Source organism: Neovison vison, chromosome 3, assembly GCF_020171115.1.
Source record: "Neovison vison isolate M4711 chromosome 3, ASM_NN_V1, whole genome shotgun sequence".
NCBI classification, from domain to species: domain Eukaryota; kingdom Metazoa; phylum Chordata; class Mammalia; order Carnivora; family Mustelidae; genus Neogale; species Neogale vison.
The window spans coordinates 143,185,117-143,205,593 of NC_058093.1; the positions used below are offsets into that span (position 1 = coordinate 143,185,117).

Here is a 20,477-nt window from a genome sequence, read left to right on the forward strand (position 1 = left end):
GTTAACATGGAGAAGGTTGCAGCTTATTGTACGACGTTACAGGTGTGGTGTACATCATTCGCACAACTCTAAAGTACCAAGAGACCTTTTAGGGATAAAACACCATGTAAATGTAAATTATCACCACCTATAAGACACTTTCATTAATTTCATATCAAATTCATGAGTGTTTTGAGCTCTGGGATTTGAGTCTTCAGTATTGGGCTTCTTGCTTATTTATAGATTTTTTTTTTTTTTTAAAGAGTTTAAATACCAACAGCACAGAGTAGTGCTAGGACCATAACCTTTGGAATCCAAGTGCCAGGGTTTGAATCCTGGTTAAGTCACTTACTGCCTGTGTAGCCTTGGGCAATTTTCTGTATCTCAGTTTGCTCATCTACAAAATGGGTGTTTATATTACCTGCCTCCTACGGTTGTTGTGCAGATTGAATAAATCAGTCTACATAAGGCCTTTGGGTACTGGGCAACAATACATGGCCAGGACTCAGCTATTCTTACTTGGGCAAAGGAGGGAAAAGTGAGCATGGAAAAGATAAAAGGATTCTAAATAGTAACCTCATGTATATTTTCAGAACCGCCCCAAATTTCAGTCATTGTTTAATGATAGTCTTTTCAGTATGCAAAATCATCATCATCATCATCATCACAATACTAATTAATAGGGTAACCAGGGATAGGTTGGGGTTGGGGACAGGGACAGAGATTTATTCTGATCTGAACATGGTTATGATGAGTTCCCGAGTCTGATGCCAGGGAACAAAAGGCTCATTCTTCAGTTCCCAGAATGGGGATTAACAGTGAAGCAGCCTTGCTTGGTTTGTCCTGAAACATCAGATAATTTTTCATTAAGGCTTTTCATGGGATGATATGTTCCCCTGGTACAGGTGCATCTTTTTCAGTGGTGGGTGAGATGCCTACCATTTATATATCATTTTAAAAGTGACCTTTTCAGAATGAAAGGTTAGAGACTCAAACGTGACCTTGTTATCACCCTACTGGTCAACCACCAACGCGGTCTTCTATGTCACAGCTTATCTGCAGAAATCATAGTATCAATAAGTTGTTCTTGTCTGTTTCCATGTGGATTAGAACTGTTCAGGTGTAGTCATCGACCAGAACTGACACTTCTTGGATGTATCCCTGTGAATGAATGGGTTTATGAGGTCATTTTTTTCTTCGAGAAATATTTTCGTTCTTATTCAGTTCCCTGGGCATTCTCTTACAATAGGATACCATGGATATACTGAAAGAAAAAATTAGAAGGCAAATAGAAAATGACAGAAGAATATAAAAGTACTAAATTTGGAATCATATAGACATGTGTTAACAATACTGCACCCAAACAAACAAACAAACAAAAAACCATTTTTCCCCCTTAACCTTTCCAGGGCAGCAAGATAGAGGATTACCGAATAGATCAAGAAGAATCTAAAAAAAAATTGGAAGCAGCTTATATTTTCTGCTCAGATTAGTTTTTCAAGGGCAACAGAAGAGGCAAGGAAATCCTTTATTGATTATCATTTATAGCCATTTTTAATAATCAAATTTAAATATAGGTTTTAGCAGCTGGTGGGTTTAGTTTGGTCAAAACACGTGTTGACTTTCTGGATTGTTTGCTCACTGTAGATGCTGACTTGTTCTGGAGAAGGGGCTGCGTGTTGATCTCCTTTGTCTCCAGAAGGATTGATTGACGGATGTTGTGTCTGCTCATTTACAGCGTTTTTCTTGCTTAATTTAAAAAATTGTGACATAGTATTACATGTTCCTTGTATACATCATTTTTGCAGAAGAAAGTTGTTTAGCCAATATGTCGACTTAGTTTATATGAATTCGTCTCTATAGCTTTCATTCAGCCTTCAGTGTGCTCCATTAGGTCATATCATTCGCTTCATGCAAGGCAAATCATCACCAGCAGCAAAATTTAACATTTGGTCCTTTTAGGTATAAAAATGAATCAAATGCCTGACAAGATTGGTTGCTGGTATATATTTCAGAAACCCCCCCCACCCCCCACCCCTTTATGGGCATACAACAAATGTTACTAACGGGTACTTTTAGTTTCTAAAATATGGACAACAGTACTCCATGCAGTAAAAGACTTGAGCGATTAATGCTACCCTTATGCCTCTTTTGAGTAGTTTTAGCCATGGGGCTTGGCACTGCCACCATTGTCTTTGTGCCAAAAAATATCCGCAGCGGCTGTCGCATTCTAGTACTGGAGGGTCGTCTCGAAAATTCCGCAGTGAACGCGCCGGGTTTGTTCATCGCTGCTATCTCTTTTAAATATTGGGAAAATAGGGTCTTTCGCTCTTTCAAAGCTCTGTTGTGGTTGTGGGGATGGGGGGGGAGGTGGGTGTCGAAGAATGGAGAAGGGAGGAAGGAAGCTGTCCGCGCCAGCCAGTTGGTCTAAGTGACAAAAATCCACGCCTGACATAGAGTAAATGCAGACATTGAGGGGCTTTTGTGTTCATGAGCACAGATAGTCACTTAAGAATCCTCCTCAAACATGTTATCAGCGCTCTTGAACATTTTATTATCTGAAACAAATGTTGCAGTGAATTTTAAGCAGAAAATCAACATCAAAACCATAGCTAATTTTTAATGGGCAGTTTACACAAAGATACATACATATATATATAATCTATGTTTGTGTGTATGTATTTTAGAAACTGAGATGTCATTGTAAAATGGCTGCTGTTTGTCATTAGCAAATGATGGGAATAGATCTCATATGTTTGAGAAGGTGCTTGGGTTTATCCCCAGTCCCTGATTATTTTGCTCCCAAACAGGGGTTTGGGCTCTGAGGGCAGATTTATAGTTGAATTTGGAAACAAAAAGATGTAATAAAGTTAAAGGCTTACACTCTCAGAATGAAATGTGTTCGTTCAGGATCTCTGGAGCCATCTATTTGATGGTAAAAGTGGTTGCTATAGATGAAATCTTTACAAGGAGCATAATCCTAAAAAAAAAAAAAAATAATAATAATAAATAAATAAATTAAAAAAAAAAAAAAAGTGCACCTCCCAGCCTCCTGCTGGCTGCGCTGCCTCTTTGGTACCTCGCAGACTTCGACAGAGTCCTGGACGGGTGCCCATTGATGTCATGGAAACACTCAAATTACTGAGAATGATTCATGTCTATGCTGGTCTCTTATCCTCCCCCACACAAACAGGAGTAGATTTTTAACCCTGACAACTTGTAATTTGCAGTGGGTTTATTTTTGTATCTGGATAAATATTTTTTAACAAGCAAAATTAAGATTAAGCAGTCTGTATCTGATATGATAGTAAAGAGTGCCGTGTCTATGTAGCCAAGAGCACTTTGGGGACTGTGGGCAGCGTGAATTCATACTCTCCTCTCTCCTTTCCTCCCTACCCCCTTGCTCTTTTCATTCCACTCCTCCTCTCTTGATTTCTCTCCTTTCTCTCCCATTTATTTTCATTCATATTCTCTCTCTCTCTCTCTTCCTCTCTCCCTTACTATGTGCACTGACCTTCCGGCTTTAAAATAATGGAAGGAATAGCCCCAACTTGTATATATGAATTGAGACAAATCCTGGTAGGAACATTCATCTTTCCAGGTCTATGTGCTGGAGTCGGATTGGGAAATAATGCCAGGTGGTGAGACACTATAGGGGATAGCTTCAGTAATTCCTTCTAGAGGGGTGGGGGGGAAGGATAACCCTTTTTCCTTCTTACTGTATTTTGCAATCCAATTTTTGGAAATTACCCTAACAGGACACTACATGTTCGATTTCCTAGGAAGTCAGAGTAAATTCTGCTTTATCCCTCTATCTTTCTATGTATCTGTCTGCCTACCTCTCTACCTGATTTTCTGGCAGTTAAACAAGTGAATATGATGTCAAAGAGAACTATGTCGTTGTTGTTATTGAAGCTTTTTAGACACAAGAACTTAAGGAAGGACAAACATCATTTGATAGCTCATAATGGCCGAGCTTTTTCTGTTAGTAATATTTATAAAGGGTATAAGTAGGCTACGTTTGACTTAGAACAAAAAGTAAATATGTGTACATGACCATTTATGCTTCTGAAACGGGTAAATGTGTCTTCTGTTTAATGTAAAATCCTCATACAATGAAAGTTATTCTCTTAGATCTTTCAAGACTGACAGTCTATGAGATGGCATCCTGTGTCATTGGAATTGAAACTGATATGGGCATTGATTTTCTACTTTGCCCTGAACACTATACCAGAAATGGGGGAGCCAGAGGGAGTGTTTTCCTAAACCCAAGATTCACTGAGGCCAGTAGAAAAGTTAATACCGAGAGAGGGGGGTTTAATTTTAAGACTAGGGATTGGCTTTCTTTTGAAAATCCCCTTCCATTTTATGTACATAGTGACTTCAGTACCAGTTACACTTTTGACAAGATAGAAGATTTATTAAAGATCCGTTCTTTGTGTGGTGTCAGGAAGGTAGACTCTAATAGCATTGTCGTTGAACCAAAAGATAAAAAATGACCGCCGTTACTTTTAACATTTATTTTAACTGGCATGGAGGGAGGAAAACTTGGGGGTCATAAACTCTAGAAGGACTTCAATTCCATCTCTCAAAATACTAGTTCTGAATCTTCCCATTGGAAAGAATAGTAGAGTTGTGGGTAAAGTACTATGCCCCCCTCAGCTCTAGTCTTGAAGAGAGAAGTATCCCTTCATCTTGGGTGGGGTGGGATGGGGTTTTTCTTCCGGGTACTTGATCATGCCACTAGTCCTTTTTGATGTCCTAATATGGATCGATTTTCTGGGACAACTCTTCACATGTCACTGAAGTCTGCTGCTTAGATCTCTCGTAATGTGGCTTCATTGTCTCCCTTGCAGATTATTAAAGCTAAACATACTTCTAAAAAAAACCAAACGAGCAGCCTTGATTTTATCCTTAGATGTGTCCAAATAGCACCTGAGGCTCCATACGTCCGTGTAGAGACATCTACAGATAAAAACTGAGTTGTTAGAATTGGCACAGCACATGGACAGTCCATTCTTCCTTGTTCTACTGGGTCAATTGGTAGCATCTGAACTTGGGTTCAGAGGAGACGATTTTGCAAAAGCTCCCTTTCCCCAATGTAAATTCCACCATCATCGTCTTGATCATGATGGGGTGTACCCCTGGGAAAGGGAGTTTAAAAAAAGAGAGAGGGAGAGAGAGAGTCTCAGAATTTTGAGTAGTTTCTTTGCTATTTTCACCATCTGGAGAGCCTTGATTGATTAGCTTTGGCCTCACCATTAAGTGTCAATATAATCAATGGGAATTACTAGACTAGGGTCATTACATAGATAATTTGCCTGCTGTGTAAATAAAAATGAAATTGTTTAAATTTTGCGAGAGAAAGAAAGTGAAAATAAGGGCTGACAATTTGTTTGTTAGAGAAAGTGGAGGCCATTGGAATGACAGTTTTTGGAAGTGTGGAGCAGTTTGGCTAAGAATAGGAATGAAGGATATTTTTTTTCCAGTTTATCATAGCCAGAGAGAGGAAGTGTTATTCCCTCTCTTGCTTGCATACATTGCCAGTAGTGCCTACTTTACGTATGTAAACATCGGGGAAGAGAAGTGGATGTCTGTTACCTGGAGATTTTTTTTTTTTTTTTAAGGAAAAACATAATTTACACTTTTTTTGTTGTTTCTCTTGGCAGGTAAAACAGAAAGGGGCTCATACTCATCTTATGGGAGAGAATCAACCTTACAGGGTTGCCATCAGGTAAGTGAGACTCTTGCTTGGGGAAGGGTTGAGAGAATGAACCTGGTAAATCAGTTTGTTTTGTAAATTAGGTGATGCATTTTCGAGCGTGGCACTAAGATGCACGGAAAGTCTGCCGACGCCTCTGTCTTTTAAAAAGTAATGAAATAGCACAGAGCTTGGGAGTAATAAACCTCTTGTTCTCTAGATCCCTGCCGTATCACAACTGCCTTCACTGGCTTGTTTTTCTTTTTTAATCCATCAGCCCGTACCAGTGGCACTGTTTGCAAACTAGCAATGTCGTTTAAAGTGATTCTATCAAAAGAGTTTATTTGCAATTAAGAACTTAAGAATTTCTTACACTAGAAATACTCCGTGCAGCCATGTGTCAGACCCTAGGTTCGGGTGGTTATTGCCCTAAATTATAGTTTTCATAGGGGCTGGATGATGTTGTGTGAAAACAGGGTTGTATTGAGGGATAAAAATGTCTGTGAAAATATGATTTGTTGTCCCTTTTTGTTTCTGAATTGTTTTTGGCTGGAAGTCAAGGCCAGCAGGCTAACAGCAAAGCCGTCTCAAGGGAAGCATGCGTGAGCTAGAAAAATAAGAGTACTTTAATTAAATAATAAAATGCCAATGTAATACAAAGGTATAGCATGTGTGTGTTTGTGTCCTTCTGCACTCTGCATTTGCATACTTTGCCCTCTCCAGAGAAAGCCCAGTTCTAAAAATACTACCCCTAGCCAAAAGTATAAGCTTTGTTTTAGGACAATTGAGTTTTGATAGATGCTTTCTTTTTAACTTCAGTATCGGTATTAATCGTACGTTTAAAATCCTTTATTTTGCTTAGGATTTAGACTTTCTCTTTTTGTAAGTGCATCGGTTTCTTACTTGGGAGAACTCTTGCTAGAATTTAGTAATCCTGTCTCATATTCAGAGCTTTCTACTGTTTCATTCCTCACCCAAACCGAATGTACATTCTTCTTAAGCTAGAAAGGGAAGGCTTGCTCTTGAACCTGCTCACTCACCCATCTTCTTTAATGGTCCCGGGGGTGGGGGGGAGTGGGGGGGGGATTGGTTTTGAATTTTTGAAACAACCTGTTTAATATATCCTGGAAAATGTGAGCAGGCAGTAGTAGCAATTAAACAGAGGCTGCGAAGGATGTTACCTTTATGTATCAGTCAGATGTCACTAGAGGTGGAATTCTGGTGGAGGTTTATTTTATTTTATCCACCCCCCCCCCCGGATATATTTGCATTTTTAAAATTGCCTCCTCTGACCCAGCCACCCCTTCCGTCCTATTCAGCATCTGAAAGCTTGGTTGCAATGAGGGGAAGCTGTGCTTGGGTTACAGCTCCTGCCACACGGGCTGCACAGTACAGTTCCTAGCAGTTTGTTTGGAAAGAATTCCGCAGGAAAGAAATTCACAGCCATTCCAGCACAACGGAAACATCTTTGGAATGTGAGTGCAAATGTTCGGGGCAGATAGCTCGGGCGACAAGCCTCTCAGTGCCGAGTCTCTAGTGTAAAGCTCCCAATTCCTGCAGAAGGGCCGGTTCCTGTGTATCTGGTTTCTGAGGGTCAAGGCAGAGGTCATTAGAGTTTTGGGGAGAAGAAAGTTGACAACATCCTTCCTTTTTGCAGATGGTCATGGCAAGAGGTCTCTGTTTTTGCTGGGCCTCTTTTTCTGGTCAACGAGAGAATAGGCTTCCTCGCCCCTGTATCCTTTCTTACTAATAGGAATTGGCGTGATTCCTCACAGACACAAAGATTTCCTCTGCTGAGTAAGCGCGAGGCCCCTTAACTTGTTAAAGCATCATCCAGACCGCGTGAGTCTGTCTGTGTATGTGCGGGGACGCAGACCCTCCCTCGGTTTGTGGGAACTACTTCCCTCGGGTGAAACTGAAGTTATTTTTTTGGCAAACACAAGGTGAGAAGTGGAAGGGGCAGAGGGTGGAGGAGAGGTGGACGGACTGATGTGTGACGGCTGAGTTTCTGGGCCTCGGGAGGCTCCTTCTGAGACATTCGTGTCCAGGAAAATGCTGCTTTCTATCGGAGTATGACTGCATATGCTTTTCTTACAAAGTCTTCATAATGTAGCTGTGGAGTGTGGAGAATTTCTCTCTTTCTTATTTCTGCTTCATGGTCGTGAGTGTTGCAAGACCTATCTCTGTGCTTAGCATGGTCTCAGCGGTATCCATAAACAGTGTGATCCCTTAAGGATAAATAAAAGAGCAAAATTTCGGAAATTCCCTGACTGAGAAAATAGGGGCTGGAGAGGAAAAGTGCCCGTATTATGAATTTCTGCTTTCCGTGAAATTGGAGACTAGAGCAGACCATAGTGCGTCTTCCAGTGCATATCTGTCTTGTGCCGAATTGCTTTTTGAATATCCCTGTCTCCAATACCAGCTATGCAAACCAAAAAGAAAGGCAAAGTCTCGGGTATCTTGGGCTTCAAGTCTAAGTAGCAGATCACAGCTGAAATGATTCCCCACTGGGTGGCAAGGTGAGTGGCTCTCCTGGAGAGGAAGCTTTTGTTTCTCCTGTTTACTACATTCTAGAGATGCTGCGTGGAAATCCTTTAGATGATACGCCCCGAGGAGCTCCAAAAGCAGCTTTATCGTATTATAACAATGTATCCTGTGGACTTAGAGGGATGAGCCCTGTGACATGGGAAGATGCTTATTCAGGTCCCATAGCCTTTTGTTTGGTGTAGAGAAAAAGTGGTGGTAAGCAACAGGTAGCAAAATGCTGTCCTGGAGAAATCAATTATTATTCTGAAATGTATGTTATTTTAAAAATGCGTCAGATTAAAAGATATATGTATTTTACATATATGTATTTATCTCCATTATGTTTCTCTTGAGGATTTAACAATAATAGTAATGGACACATGGCTTTTTAAAAAGCACATATTTTAGCCAAAACACAAAAGCTGGCAGGTTCTTTATTAAGTTGTTTTCATTATAAATAGTAAAGGGATAATATGAATTCATTAATGCATTTCCACGTAAAATTATCAGAAATAAACATGGTAACTTTTTCAGACTTTTGAAACTGTATAGGAAATGAACCAATAGACAAAGCAAAGCAGCCAAATGGACTTTTTCTTTTTTTTTTTTAGTTCTCACTAAATACGACAAAACTAATTTAAATCAAATTGGGGTACGGAAATCACACCCAGGCTTAAAATGTTCTTGCCAAATTGCAACCTCATACTACTTTTACTGGCAGAGAAAATAAAATTTATAATGGAAAGTCTGACAGAAATGAAAATGAGCGGAAATAAAGTTTTTCGCAAGATCATCCGACCTTAATATGATAACCAGTAGCTAATACCTAATGGGCATCACTGCAGATGACAAAAGAAAAAAAAAAGTCATTTGCTTTTGACCTCTTTTGCTGCTTTGAAGAGGACGTTTGGTGATTGCAAACTTTTTTATCTTGCCGAGATCTTCTGTTTTTGAATGAGATGATGATGTCAACACAACTGATTGTTATTAAGGCAGAAGTTTTCCCCTTAAATGGAAGTTCAGGATTGATTATCAGGAATTGTTTGTCTTTTCTGTTTTTGGGATATAGCCCAGGTCTAAAATAGTGGTTTCATTATTAGTATCTCCTGGGCAAGGTGTGTGTGGGGTGTGTGTGTATGAGGGGGGTACACTATATGGAAACCTGGGCCCTATCTGAGACCAATTAAATTAGAATCTTATGAGTTGGGCCTTAGCTTTTCTGACAATTCCCCAGGTGATTGTACTGTGCAGCTAGGTTTGATCATTTCCTAGAATGATCTATAGGAATATACTCTATTTTAAAGACGTGTCCAAAAGCTGGTATTGCCACTGACCTTGAAAAAGCTTTTAGACTTCTTGCCTTAATTTGGTTATTCAGGACATGGAAATATAATGCATATGTATTTCATTGAAGAGGCAGTGAAAATTCGTGATTTACTGAAAATCAGGGAGATGGCTTGAAGTCTTTACACAAAATTCTGCAACTGAATGTCCCAGACCATATCTTGTTTTTTTCTAGTGAAGTCCAAGGTTTTAACCTCATCCACATTCTTTCTGTTTCTCAGCAAGTAATCAAATAGGACTATGCTGATAAAATTATTTGATGTTGAGATCTTAAAACTGACGGGATTTAAGAATTAGGTTTACTCTCCGATACTTTCGTTAAATTCCAGAAACTTTGAAACTGTATAGAAAATGCGTCTTCTCTATATGAAATTGGATTTGCTCATAAGCCTCATTGTTTTGGGTTCATTGAAATATAACATTATAGTTGGTGCTGAAATGAATGGCACACTGAAGAATTCCTTTTTTCTCTTAATTATTTTTATTTTTGAAACAAAAAGAATTACAAATGACTTCATTCTAAAACTTTGGGCTCCTTTAACTTTACCTTATGAGAAGTCAAAATGGAAAGGATATAAGCAGAGAAGGCATGAAATCCTTTGTCCCTTCTTAAGAAAATGGCTACTTAGGTCTTGTGGAAACAGAAATACATGTTGTCTTTTTTTTTTTTTTTTAATTTGACATTATACTTTGTTTATGATGCACAGTGGGTCAGTCTGGCCCAGTGCATTCTTCCCAGGACCTTCTCCCATCCATGTACTATGTCTGCGTCCTGCCTCAGCACTTTGATTGCCTTCATTGCACCTCTTGTGTTTGCCATTACTTGCATTCATTGAATGTTGGCTTCCACCAAGATTCTGTAGACTCCTATGAGGCAGGGACCTCGTCGGCTTTATCTTGCTCTGCGTACTCCGTGCCTAGCAGGGTGAAGATTGTGATACCCTAATGTCTGTTTCCCCCGCATCCCGTTTAGGGGACATTTTGAGAGAGGGAAGTTGGAAAGTGGCGATGTATGGGAACCATAGGTTTAGCAGAAAAAATGAGAAAATACCTACAAAAACGAGAAAATCACATCCTCTCAAAGGAAGTCCTTTGGAGGTCCGCCCTTCTACTGTGCTGTGCGGGCCCTGGAAGGACACAGAGGTCCTACGGTGGAGAGTCACTCCTCCCTCACCTTCAGGGCTGACCGCCAGCCTGGAGGTCTCACTGTTCGAGACCCGAATGTTCGGAAAGGAAACAACGAGGGAGTCACATGTTCTGTGTTTCTACGGGGGCACGTCATTGGAACCAAAGGTCAGAATCGAGTCCCATGCTTTCTGAGTGTGCCAGGGAAGACAGTGGGACAGAGTATTTAAAATCGCGACAACTTCAGATCATACAGGGCCCTTAGTTTGCCCAGTATCTGCCATTGAGATTCTGCCCCAAGGAGTTTTTCAGGCAGCAGCTTGTTGGTTTGGGGGCATTGCTGTGGGCCAAGCTCTCACCCGGCAGCAACCCTGTGCTCACCAGAGGGGACAATGGAACCATTCTTTCCTTGTATTGGTAAATAGGTATTTATTGGCCCTCTAGTGATCTGTTAGGTACTAAGAAGACAAACAAAGGGAAGCTCTTGCATACTTTCCCTTCAACGCGCCCACTAGCAGCTTTCTGGATATCAGCAGAGACAATTAATCTCCCTTTATTTAATTAAATTTTTTTAGAAATCTTGTGTAGTATATATTTTCCAATATTCGGAGAAGTTGAAAAAAATAATAAAGTGAAGTGCCATATACCCACCACTTAGATTAAACAGTTGTTAATATTTGTTATATTTGCTTCTTGTGTATAACTACATATACACATTTTTCAGTGAACCACTTTTAAGTGGCAGACCTAATAAGATTTCACCCCTAGATTTTTCAGCATGTGTCTTTTAAAATTATAAACACTTAGACACTGAGATGAAATACTCTTATCACCCCTAAAGAAAATAACAATAGCTTCCTAATCTAATACCCTATTTGTATTCTGATTCCTTAAGCTGTCCCCCTATGAAAATGTCCTCAATAGCTTTTTTTACCCCCTTTGTCATTGTGTTTATGCGTGGTATTTGGTTTCTATTATCTCTTTATGATTTCTTTTAAGCTAGAACAATTCCTGTAATCTAAAAAAAAAACGATATTTACTTTAAAGAAATCAGGCCAGTTGTCTTGAAAAATATTCTTGCATCTCAAATTGTCAGATTATTTCTTTGTGGTGCTGTTTAATTTGTTAAATTAAGTTGAAAGGTTTCTTCATGTGGACGTTGCACATTTTTGGCCTGAGTATTTCATAGATGATGCGGTGTCCTTCATATGGGATGTGATGTCAAGTTATGTTGCTATTGATGATGCTAACTTGAATCACTTGGGGAAAGTGGAGACCCTCACATCTTTCTATTGTAAAGAAACCTTTCCCTTTTTGCCATCAGTAAATGATCTTTGTGTTGATACATTAGCACTGGGCAAATATCCCATTTCCTCAACAGTCTTTGACCTGATGGTCTTAGCATACACTGATGATGCTTCCCTTTACTAGCAGCTTTTGAACTAGTGATTTTTTTTTTTTTAAACTCCATCAGTCCATCTCCATTTATAGCTGACATTCTTCTGTAAAAAGCTTCCTTTCATTGTTCATATCTTAGCACTGGTAATTTAAGTACTTCATACATATACAAATAAATGTTAGTAATGCTTATATTAGATATGGTACTGCAGGGTACTGGAAGCATTAAAGCATTCTTCAAATCTCATAAGGTATATTGATAGGACAACAGTTATAGCTCAGGTTAAAGGTCAGAAAAGCTTTAATTGCAGGAGGAAGGAGGTAATTATAGGTATGTTTCCTTGCAAATTAAACTCTAGCATTCTTTGGCTGAAATTTGGGGCCTTATGACAATCTGCATCTCTAGTTGTTAGATTAACCTTGTCATAAACACTGGAGTTTCTCTAGGTTCTCTGTTGGCCCCTCTGTACTCTGGGAGTTTTTCTTAAAGACCTCCCAAGGCTGACCATCCGTGGCTGACCTCCGGAGTCCGGGAGGCAGCTGTGCTGCTCAGAGTTGCTCACGGAGGCTCATTGAGATAGTGGGTCTGGCTCCTCCCCAGTCAGTCCTTCCACAATCCAGATGTGACTGATGAGTGGGTGTCAAAACAAATGGGTTTCTAAATGTTAGTCTGGGCTCTATCTAGAGGAAGCCTGGGAACTTAAAATTAGGCGCTGGTATAAACCTCTATGGTGATTATTATTGTCCTCATTGAATACTTAAGAAAACGAAGCCCAGAGAAGTAAATCAAGCAGGCCTAAGGTCACAGCCCTGGTAAGCTTCAGAGCCAGATTTTTGAGCTCTCAAATGTCCCATTTTAAAGCCAGTGTTCTTCCCGTGGGGGTTCCCTGCTGCCCCAACCCATGATGAGGTTTCTAGGCTCAAAGATCCCTATTAAAGCCCATCTGGAAAACCACTTCTGGTAAATTCCAGGCCCACTGGAGAGTCTGGACCTGACATGGGGCCTGGAATGGTAGCTTCCCTCAGGTCTGTTCAGTGTGTGCTAGAACTCTGAGCGCCAGCCGAGGGGAGGGTTCAAGAAGGGGAGGGGGGCCACATGGCTCCTGACTGTTTGACTTTTTTTTTTTTTTTTTTTTTTTTTTTTTTTTTTTTTTGCTGTTATTGTTTTTAAATAAACCACATGTGTCTATATGCATGATCCCTTCTGTAACATCCTCAGAATTAGCATGTGCAATTTCATTAAAACCAATAAAGATTCCCTGTGAAAAGGCTGGGGTAGAATATGCCAATTCACATTTTAGCAACAGCATGAACACTTTCTTAAAAAATGTATAGATTATATTTGGGCCTTGCTTTTTGTGCAATGCAGCAGAATATGGTTTGCTATTACAAGAATTTGGATTCTTCATGGATCAAATTATTTTTCCAAAAATGTAAGAACTACATAGAGTGAAATTCTGAAACCAGACCTTTTGCAATCTCTTTAGTGTGACCCCATAATTTTTCGATGATGGCATTTAACTTGCTTGTGAAATATTTGCAACGACAATTACGTGTTAGAAGCATAGACAAGTTTTAGACAATAGTTCAGGACAGTGAGAACGTTCAAAAAATTGAAATTGTTCTGAGATGATTTATGAAACACCAAAAAAGTGAAGTCCTAGTATCTGAATGGAGATTTCATCAGAATTTTGAGATTGACTTCTCTTTTTTTGTAAAAAGTATTCAGGGGTTTTTAATGACCACTAGCAATTAGGAATTTAATTCATCTTTATATTTTTGACATGGAAAGAGAAAGGGGAAAGCCAATTAATGACTAAACAATTGATTTAAATTAATACTTAGGGGTATTTGATAAAATTTCGTGTTGAAATGTACCTGCCTGTGGTGTAGAAATCCGGATCGCCCAATAGCTTCTTTCCATAAGAAAGGCAGCATACTCCCAATCCAGTGTCAGTGAAGACTTTCTCATATTAAATGGCAGAAATATTTATTCCTTTATCTATGACTGTGCTTGAAATGGTTTCATCATTAAGGAGATATCTTCTGAAACTCTTAAAACTGAGACCCCAAGTTAAAATAGTGGGAGCACTGCAAGATACCAACAAAACCCCGTAATCTTTTCAGACATAAATACTTCAGAAAGGAATAGATACCACGTCCGCTGCTGGGCCTGATAGGGTAACCTGCTTAGAATTGAGCCTCATCCTTTGAAAAAGTGTGTGTGTGTTCTGGATATTTATGTGGATTTCTTTACATACACCTTCTCTCACAGATAAACTGAGCTTCCTAAAGCATGGACCTTTTATGTTCAGTGTGTTATTTATTATCTAACAGAAGTAATTTCTTGGGAAAAGAAACCCCGCAAGGATACATAGTTACATTTGCTTCAGCATTCCCAATGCCGTAATGTTTTTTCATAGTATGGCACTTATTTTTGTTCTTAATAAAGGGAGAAGTCAAATTGTGGTGGAATAGCGCCTTCAGTCTGGCGCTCCCCCGGATTTGAATAGAATATACCGTCACTGTTTAATTCTTATGGTACTTAATGAAGTCTATATACCCCATGATTTCATTACCGTCTTCTTTCAAAAGACATCTTCCAGTGAAGGCTTTCTATGACGTCTTAAAAAAAATACTAGATATATCTTATTTGCAGCCTCCCTCAAAGCCACGTTTGTGTGAATTTGGAACGACAATTCAGTGATAAGAAAGTAATTAGGAAGACTATCACTGAGGTTTTCAAGCAGTGACCATTCTCTAGAGCTCTAGATGTGGGGTCCCCTTGTGTCGCGGTTTGACCGTGCATGCACACGGAATAATCCGAGCTCATTTGTACAGTGATAATGAACAGCAGGGCACTGAATCTTTTCAGTTTTATTGGTATTGTATACAGTAAGTTATTAAATTTCATCTCTGTAATACACCTGCAGTAAAATAACAGAACATTGCTGCACTTAAGGAACATGTGTGTGTGGTACAATGCCCTCCCTCGTCATTTCAGCCCCCCCCCCACAACAGCTGCTTACAGATTTCAAAATCCATTGTATATATATTCCCTTGAGCCCACCTCTAATAATCGAGACACATCTGCCATTGCAGTATTATAGGCATATGTAGTTTTATTGAAAACTATACCTGTAAAAAAATTAAATAACTCCTACCTCAATTAAATTGGCAAGCTACCTTTTGCAAAGATCATATTGCAGACCTCCTGAGACCCAGTGAGTTCATTTTATTCTTATATTACAAATCACTAAATATGTTATTTTTATTTAGCCAAGAAGCTAGCTTTTCTCCTACTTTCATCTCTTCTTACTTTGTTTTCCTTTTCCCCCTCCTCTTCACCTAGAAAAAAAAAAAAATACCATGCAGATTGTATGAAGGAAACACCGAGAGCCTCACTGAAAGTAGTAAAGGCAGGATAAATAGAGTAAAGGCAGGATAAATAAAGTCAAAGGGAACTGACCCAGAATGTAGCTTTATTTCTTTAAGTGATTATTAAACAGACATAAAGGCTACAACATCAAGATCGAAATCTCAGCTCATCTTGTACTTTGATAGAGATCTTTACAATTTTTTTAGAGATCAGTGTGATCACCATAATGGCAGAAAAGGAGATCATATGAAGAGCGATTGGGTGAGGAGGTCATATAAAGCATATAGAGGTGATTAGATTAAGTTCCTTCCCTTAACATTCACATTTTTTTGAAGAATGGGTCGATAATAAATGTCTATAAAATAAACATTATTAATTTTTTATCCAGACAGGAATAAAACAGATACGTAACGTGCCTCAATAATGATTCATAGTGAATTCATCATGCCACAAGTAGAGTGATTGAGCCAAGAAGAAAAGTTGGTAAACTTGCTATTATCAGAGAAAAGACCAAAGACAAGATGCCCACTCTCTGAATAGGAAGAAAACCATATACCCGTTTAGGAGAATGTGCAGGTTTCTCATTGCATAGTTTCTTAGAAAGAAAGACTGTTTTGTGCTCTTCAGACGGCAGTGTGTGAAAGGACTGAAGCAATGAGACATGGATGCCTGTTCCCAAAGTGAGCGCAGACTTGGAGAATAGATCCTCTGATGACAGTTGGAAAGTGGATGGTTTCACAGGAAGGAGTCACAGATAAATAGTAGGTGATTGTTGCCATAGCGGAGGAAGAAAATCAAGCAGCCTTATTGATCACCAGTCAGGATTAAAAATAGTTGTGTACTTAAATGATGAATTTTCTTTTTTGATAAGACCAAAAAACCAGTGGTCCTTTGGTTCCACTGGGGTTTGTCTGTGCTTGTGAGAAAATGCTCAGGCTCTGGTCAACAAGGGTATTTTCTGCCCCTCTCATGGTTCACAGAGATTCGAAGTCTAATGGGGATAAAAAGCCTAGGGATGCCTGGCTGACTCAGTGAGTAGGGCGTTCAGCCTCTTGATCTCAGGTTGTGAGTTCGGACCCCATGCTGGACATGGAGATTATTTGGGAAAAAAAAAAAAAAAAAAAGGCTGAGTCCTAGATCAGGTCTTTGCTCACAGGTGGGGTCCCAAACCCCAAGAGAGTCAGAATTCAAGATCTTAGAAGGATTTCAACTTGGTTAGTTTTTTTTGTTTTTGTTTTTGTTTTTAAATAGAAAAATGCATTATAAGACTGATGAATTACAGACCTGTACCCCGGAAACAAATAATACATTATATATTAATAAAGAAAAAAGAAAAATACATTATAAATTCTAAACAAACTTTCTGAACAAAGCTCAAGCACAAGTTGGGGAATATGACTTAAATCAAGCCGTGCTACTCCCTTGAGGCCCGATCCACTGAACTGCCCTCTCCTGGGTGTGATTGCTCTCTGTGGAAATAGCTCTTACCAGTGTTCCGAACTGTGCAGTGTGCTTGTCACACTCAGCTCTGGGGCTCAGAACTGTCATGTGGAGAGGGACTGGTCCAACACAACATGAGCAGTGGTAAGAGATGTGCTGTGGACAATGACACGTGCAAAGAGCCGTGACAGCAGCTGCTACTCCTCGGGCACTGTCCCTCAAGGAGGTCTTTTCGTGTCTTCTCCACTTAGCTGTCTCAACCAAAGAGAAATCACTAATGGGGTCCTATTCTTCTCAGACCTACTTGCACTTAGTTACCAAGTAAGATTTGCTTGAGTGTGTTTCCAGAGTAGAAGTCCTGGGTGTGTCATTTTGTCCATGAAAAGAATATTTAAGTTTGGGGTTTTATACGTGGGGGAAAGGGTTATTCTTGGATTTATTTCTAGGAGAACTTGTTCCCTATTCCCTTTTGCAGATAACACATACACCCTATAGTTCCTAGACTCCAGACCGCCTCTATTTCATACTTCGTTACAGAGCAGCTCGTCATCCCATTGTATCCTAGGTAACCATACTATGCTCTTAAATTTCCTAATGTGCTTCAGAAACTCCGATGTCAAGGTTGGAGGCTCCGGTGGAGCTCTAGTCAATAGGTCTCCCTTAGTTACCTGGTGCAAATAATTTTATCTGTGTTCTAGATATTTATAGATATGCTCTAGAAATAGAATGCAGACATACTAAATCAGCTCTGTAGAACCTTAGCCAATAATCAGAACATTCTGGAACATTCTACAATAATGCATGCTACCATACCTTCATTTGGGTGTTCAGTAAACATTTATTATGAAATAGCACCCAACAGCCACCCACCTCCGACTTGACCTCCCAAAGGTCATGATATCATTACCTTGGTAGAGGGTTTGAACTAACGGTACAGTCATCTTATTGGTGCCTCTAAAACATAACTTCCCAAGTTCATATTCTTCCGTTTATTTAGATATATTTTTCAAAGGGCTAGAGTAAAGCACAATTATATTTTTGTGCTTTGACCTTGAATTTTATCAATTGAATTTCCCCTCAAGATTAGTCTTGCATCTGTGCTGGCTTGGTGACTGACCTCCAGGTGCCATCAGAGACTGCTCTGTGTCCCTCACCCCCAGAAACCCTCAGTTTTCAGATTTCATGGATTTTGCTTCCTGTACCAATCAATCAGCCTCCTCCTGCACACGCCCAGCCACGGCTGTCGCTGTGTCTCCTGCTCTACTTCCCTCCATCTCCACCTTCTCCCTCACCTGGCAGCTCGAGTGCTTTTCTCCACAAAACCTTGAAGCCGGTATGCCCTTGCTTAGCCTCCCTTTGTGGCTTCCAGGGCCCATCCTTAGCGTCATGTACGGGCTCTTGATAGCCTGACCCTCGTCTTGGCCTCCAACCTTGCCCTTCACACTCACTCGCGTCTGTCCCGGCCATACTGAGCTGTTTGCAGTTCTCTTAAGGGCTCTTTCATAATTCTCTCTGTCTGTACAAGAGCCCTGCCATTGGCCTGGAATATCCCCCGTTCCATTTGTTTTACCTCGTCCAGATTCAGGTCATGCACTGTTTCCTGCAGGGGCCCTGGGTGTTCTCCCCAGGCCAGAATGGGGCGCTCTCTTCTGTGCACAGGAAGCCACTTCTTTCTCCGGACAATTGTCACACTCTCCACAGCCCGCAGACCCCAGGGAGCAGGGCTGTCATCTCTATCCCCAGTGCCTCACAGGGGACACCCGGTGAGTGTCTGCTCAAGTGTCAGTGGATGGAGGAGTAAATGAACAAATGAACCGACAACAATATCACGTTATATAACGTGTGAGCAGATAACTTGCGTTTAAGCACTTCCATGCAAATTTCTTGTCTTAAATTAATCATGCCAGTGATCCCAGTGAGGTAGGGACTATTTTTAATCCCCATTTTATTGATAACAAAACAGAAACACTCAGAGCAATTTTGTCACTATTAATAGCAAGTGGCAGAGATGGGACTAGGGGACAAGGTCCTTTGGCTCCAGATTTATCATTTTCCCTATCGCTTCTTTATTTCTGGATAAAGCTGCTGACACTTTTTGTCAGAGCAAATAGCCCACAGAGTCTTCTCGTAGATGCCTCCCTCTCTCTTTTCACTGTTAACTTAGGTATCATCCAGCTTAGAGCACTGGGACCTCTCTCTCTGTCAGTGAGAAAGACTGCCTTTCTGAAGAGGGCCTGATGAACCTGGCAGTCTCCCTCTCCAGAATATTGTCTTTAGAGAGCCACAAAAGAGAGTATTTTGAATGTTTCCCATAAGTAACTACAAGTTGTGCAGAATATGATGCATAATTCCTGCAGTGTAGTTACCTGTCGGTGGTAGTAACTCTACTTCATGGTGGAAGGACCCCGGTCCCCCTAAGCACGGTGAGGCCTTGAAGCTGAGGGGGGAGGTGTGGTACCAAGTCTGTCTTACCGCCATGTTTTCTCCTTCATTCTCTGGGGGTACATCTTGCTGGACAGAGTCTGTGTGAGAACAGGGAAGAAGTGGGTGAGATGAGTAGGTCACGATTTGCTTCTTCACATCTCCTTCACATGATTCTTTCTCTTTTAACCTTGAACTAGGACATGAAAAAAACTAATGACGATAGTGAGTTTAACTTGTTTTTATATTATTGAAATCCTTAAGGATAGAATGTTAGAGTAAGAAAGAACTTAAATGCCACGTTGTACTTCCTTCCGCTTTATGGCAAATGGGAAACTGAAGTTCAGAGATGTTAAGAGACTTGTCAGTGTTACACAGCAGACCTCCCTCATGCAGACACGCCCCAAATGGTTAAAATTTCAATAGCGTGTAACACTGACATTTTCCCTTGAGTCTTTGTAGCCTTTTTCTTCCAAAGAATACAGGGCTGCTCAAGACCATGAAGTAATAGCCAGTAGCAGCTGCAAGTACATCCTGAAGAAATTTCTAGACGAGTATCCCTTTGTTCAACAACCACTGAATTGCACCATCACAGAGCCAGAGGGTGTAGTTTGCTTGTAAATACTGAGTTTTTGAAATGTCACTGTAACATTGGAAAAATGTTGTCTCAGAAGGTTGCCAAAGTGACAGAATCCCGACATTGTAAATACCAGCCAACACAAGTGCTCATAAATGACAGCAATAAAATATATTTGACTAAATCCATAATAATCACTGATAACACTGTTTACCCTCAATGACCAGGAGCTGTGAACTTGGATAAAAAGCACATGTGTGCAGATATCATTAATGTGTCTGAGCCTCTAGCCATTCCAGAGTATTTTGATGGAAAAGCTCCCTAAATATGTAAAAGCTTTACAATGACTAAGAAGTAAGTGCGCAAGATAGGGTGTCAGGCAGCCCTAATGGAACTGGAGAGAGTCTTGACTATCTTCAGCACCGCAGAGGACTGATAAGGCCCCATTGTTCTGGTCAGAACCAAACTGTGAGCCAGGCGAACAGGACTGTCAATACTCCGTTTTCCATAGATGTGATTTCTAGAAGGTCCATTTACCACAAGCAAGAGCTCACACACAGGCCATGTTCTCAAGAGAGAGAAAAAGT

The 20,477-nt window shown here is 40.2% G+C and overlaps 1 protein-coding gene across 15 annotated transcripts in view; it reads left to right on the plus strand.

The window, feature by feature from the left end:
- The window catches only part of TCF4 (transcription factor 4), a 351,089-nt gene that overhangs the window by 172,246 nt on the left and 158,366 nt on the right, over positions 1-20,477 (plus strand). For 10 of the 15 annotated variants that reach the window (XM_044242915.1, XM_044242914.1, XM_044242910.1 and 7 more), the window contains one exon: positions 5,649-5,713. In XM_044242915.1, coding sequence (XP_044098850.1) covers positions 5,649-5,713 — 65 coding nt within the window. Of the gene's footprint in view, positions 1-5,463; positions 5,542-5,648; positions 5,714-7,445; positions 7,624-8,018; positions 8,200-20,477 lie in introns of those variants that run through there. The other 5 variants (XM_044242928.1, XM_044242925.1, XM_044242927.1 and 2 more) reach the window with 3 other exon arrangements.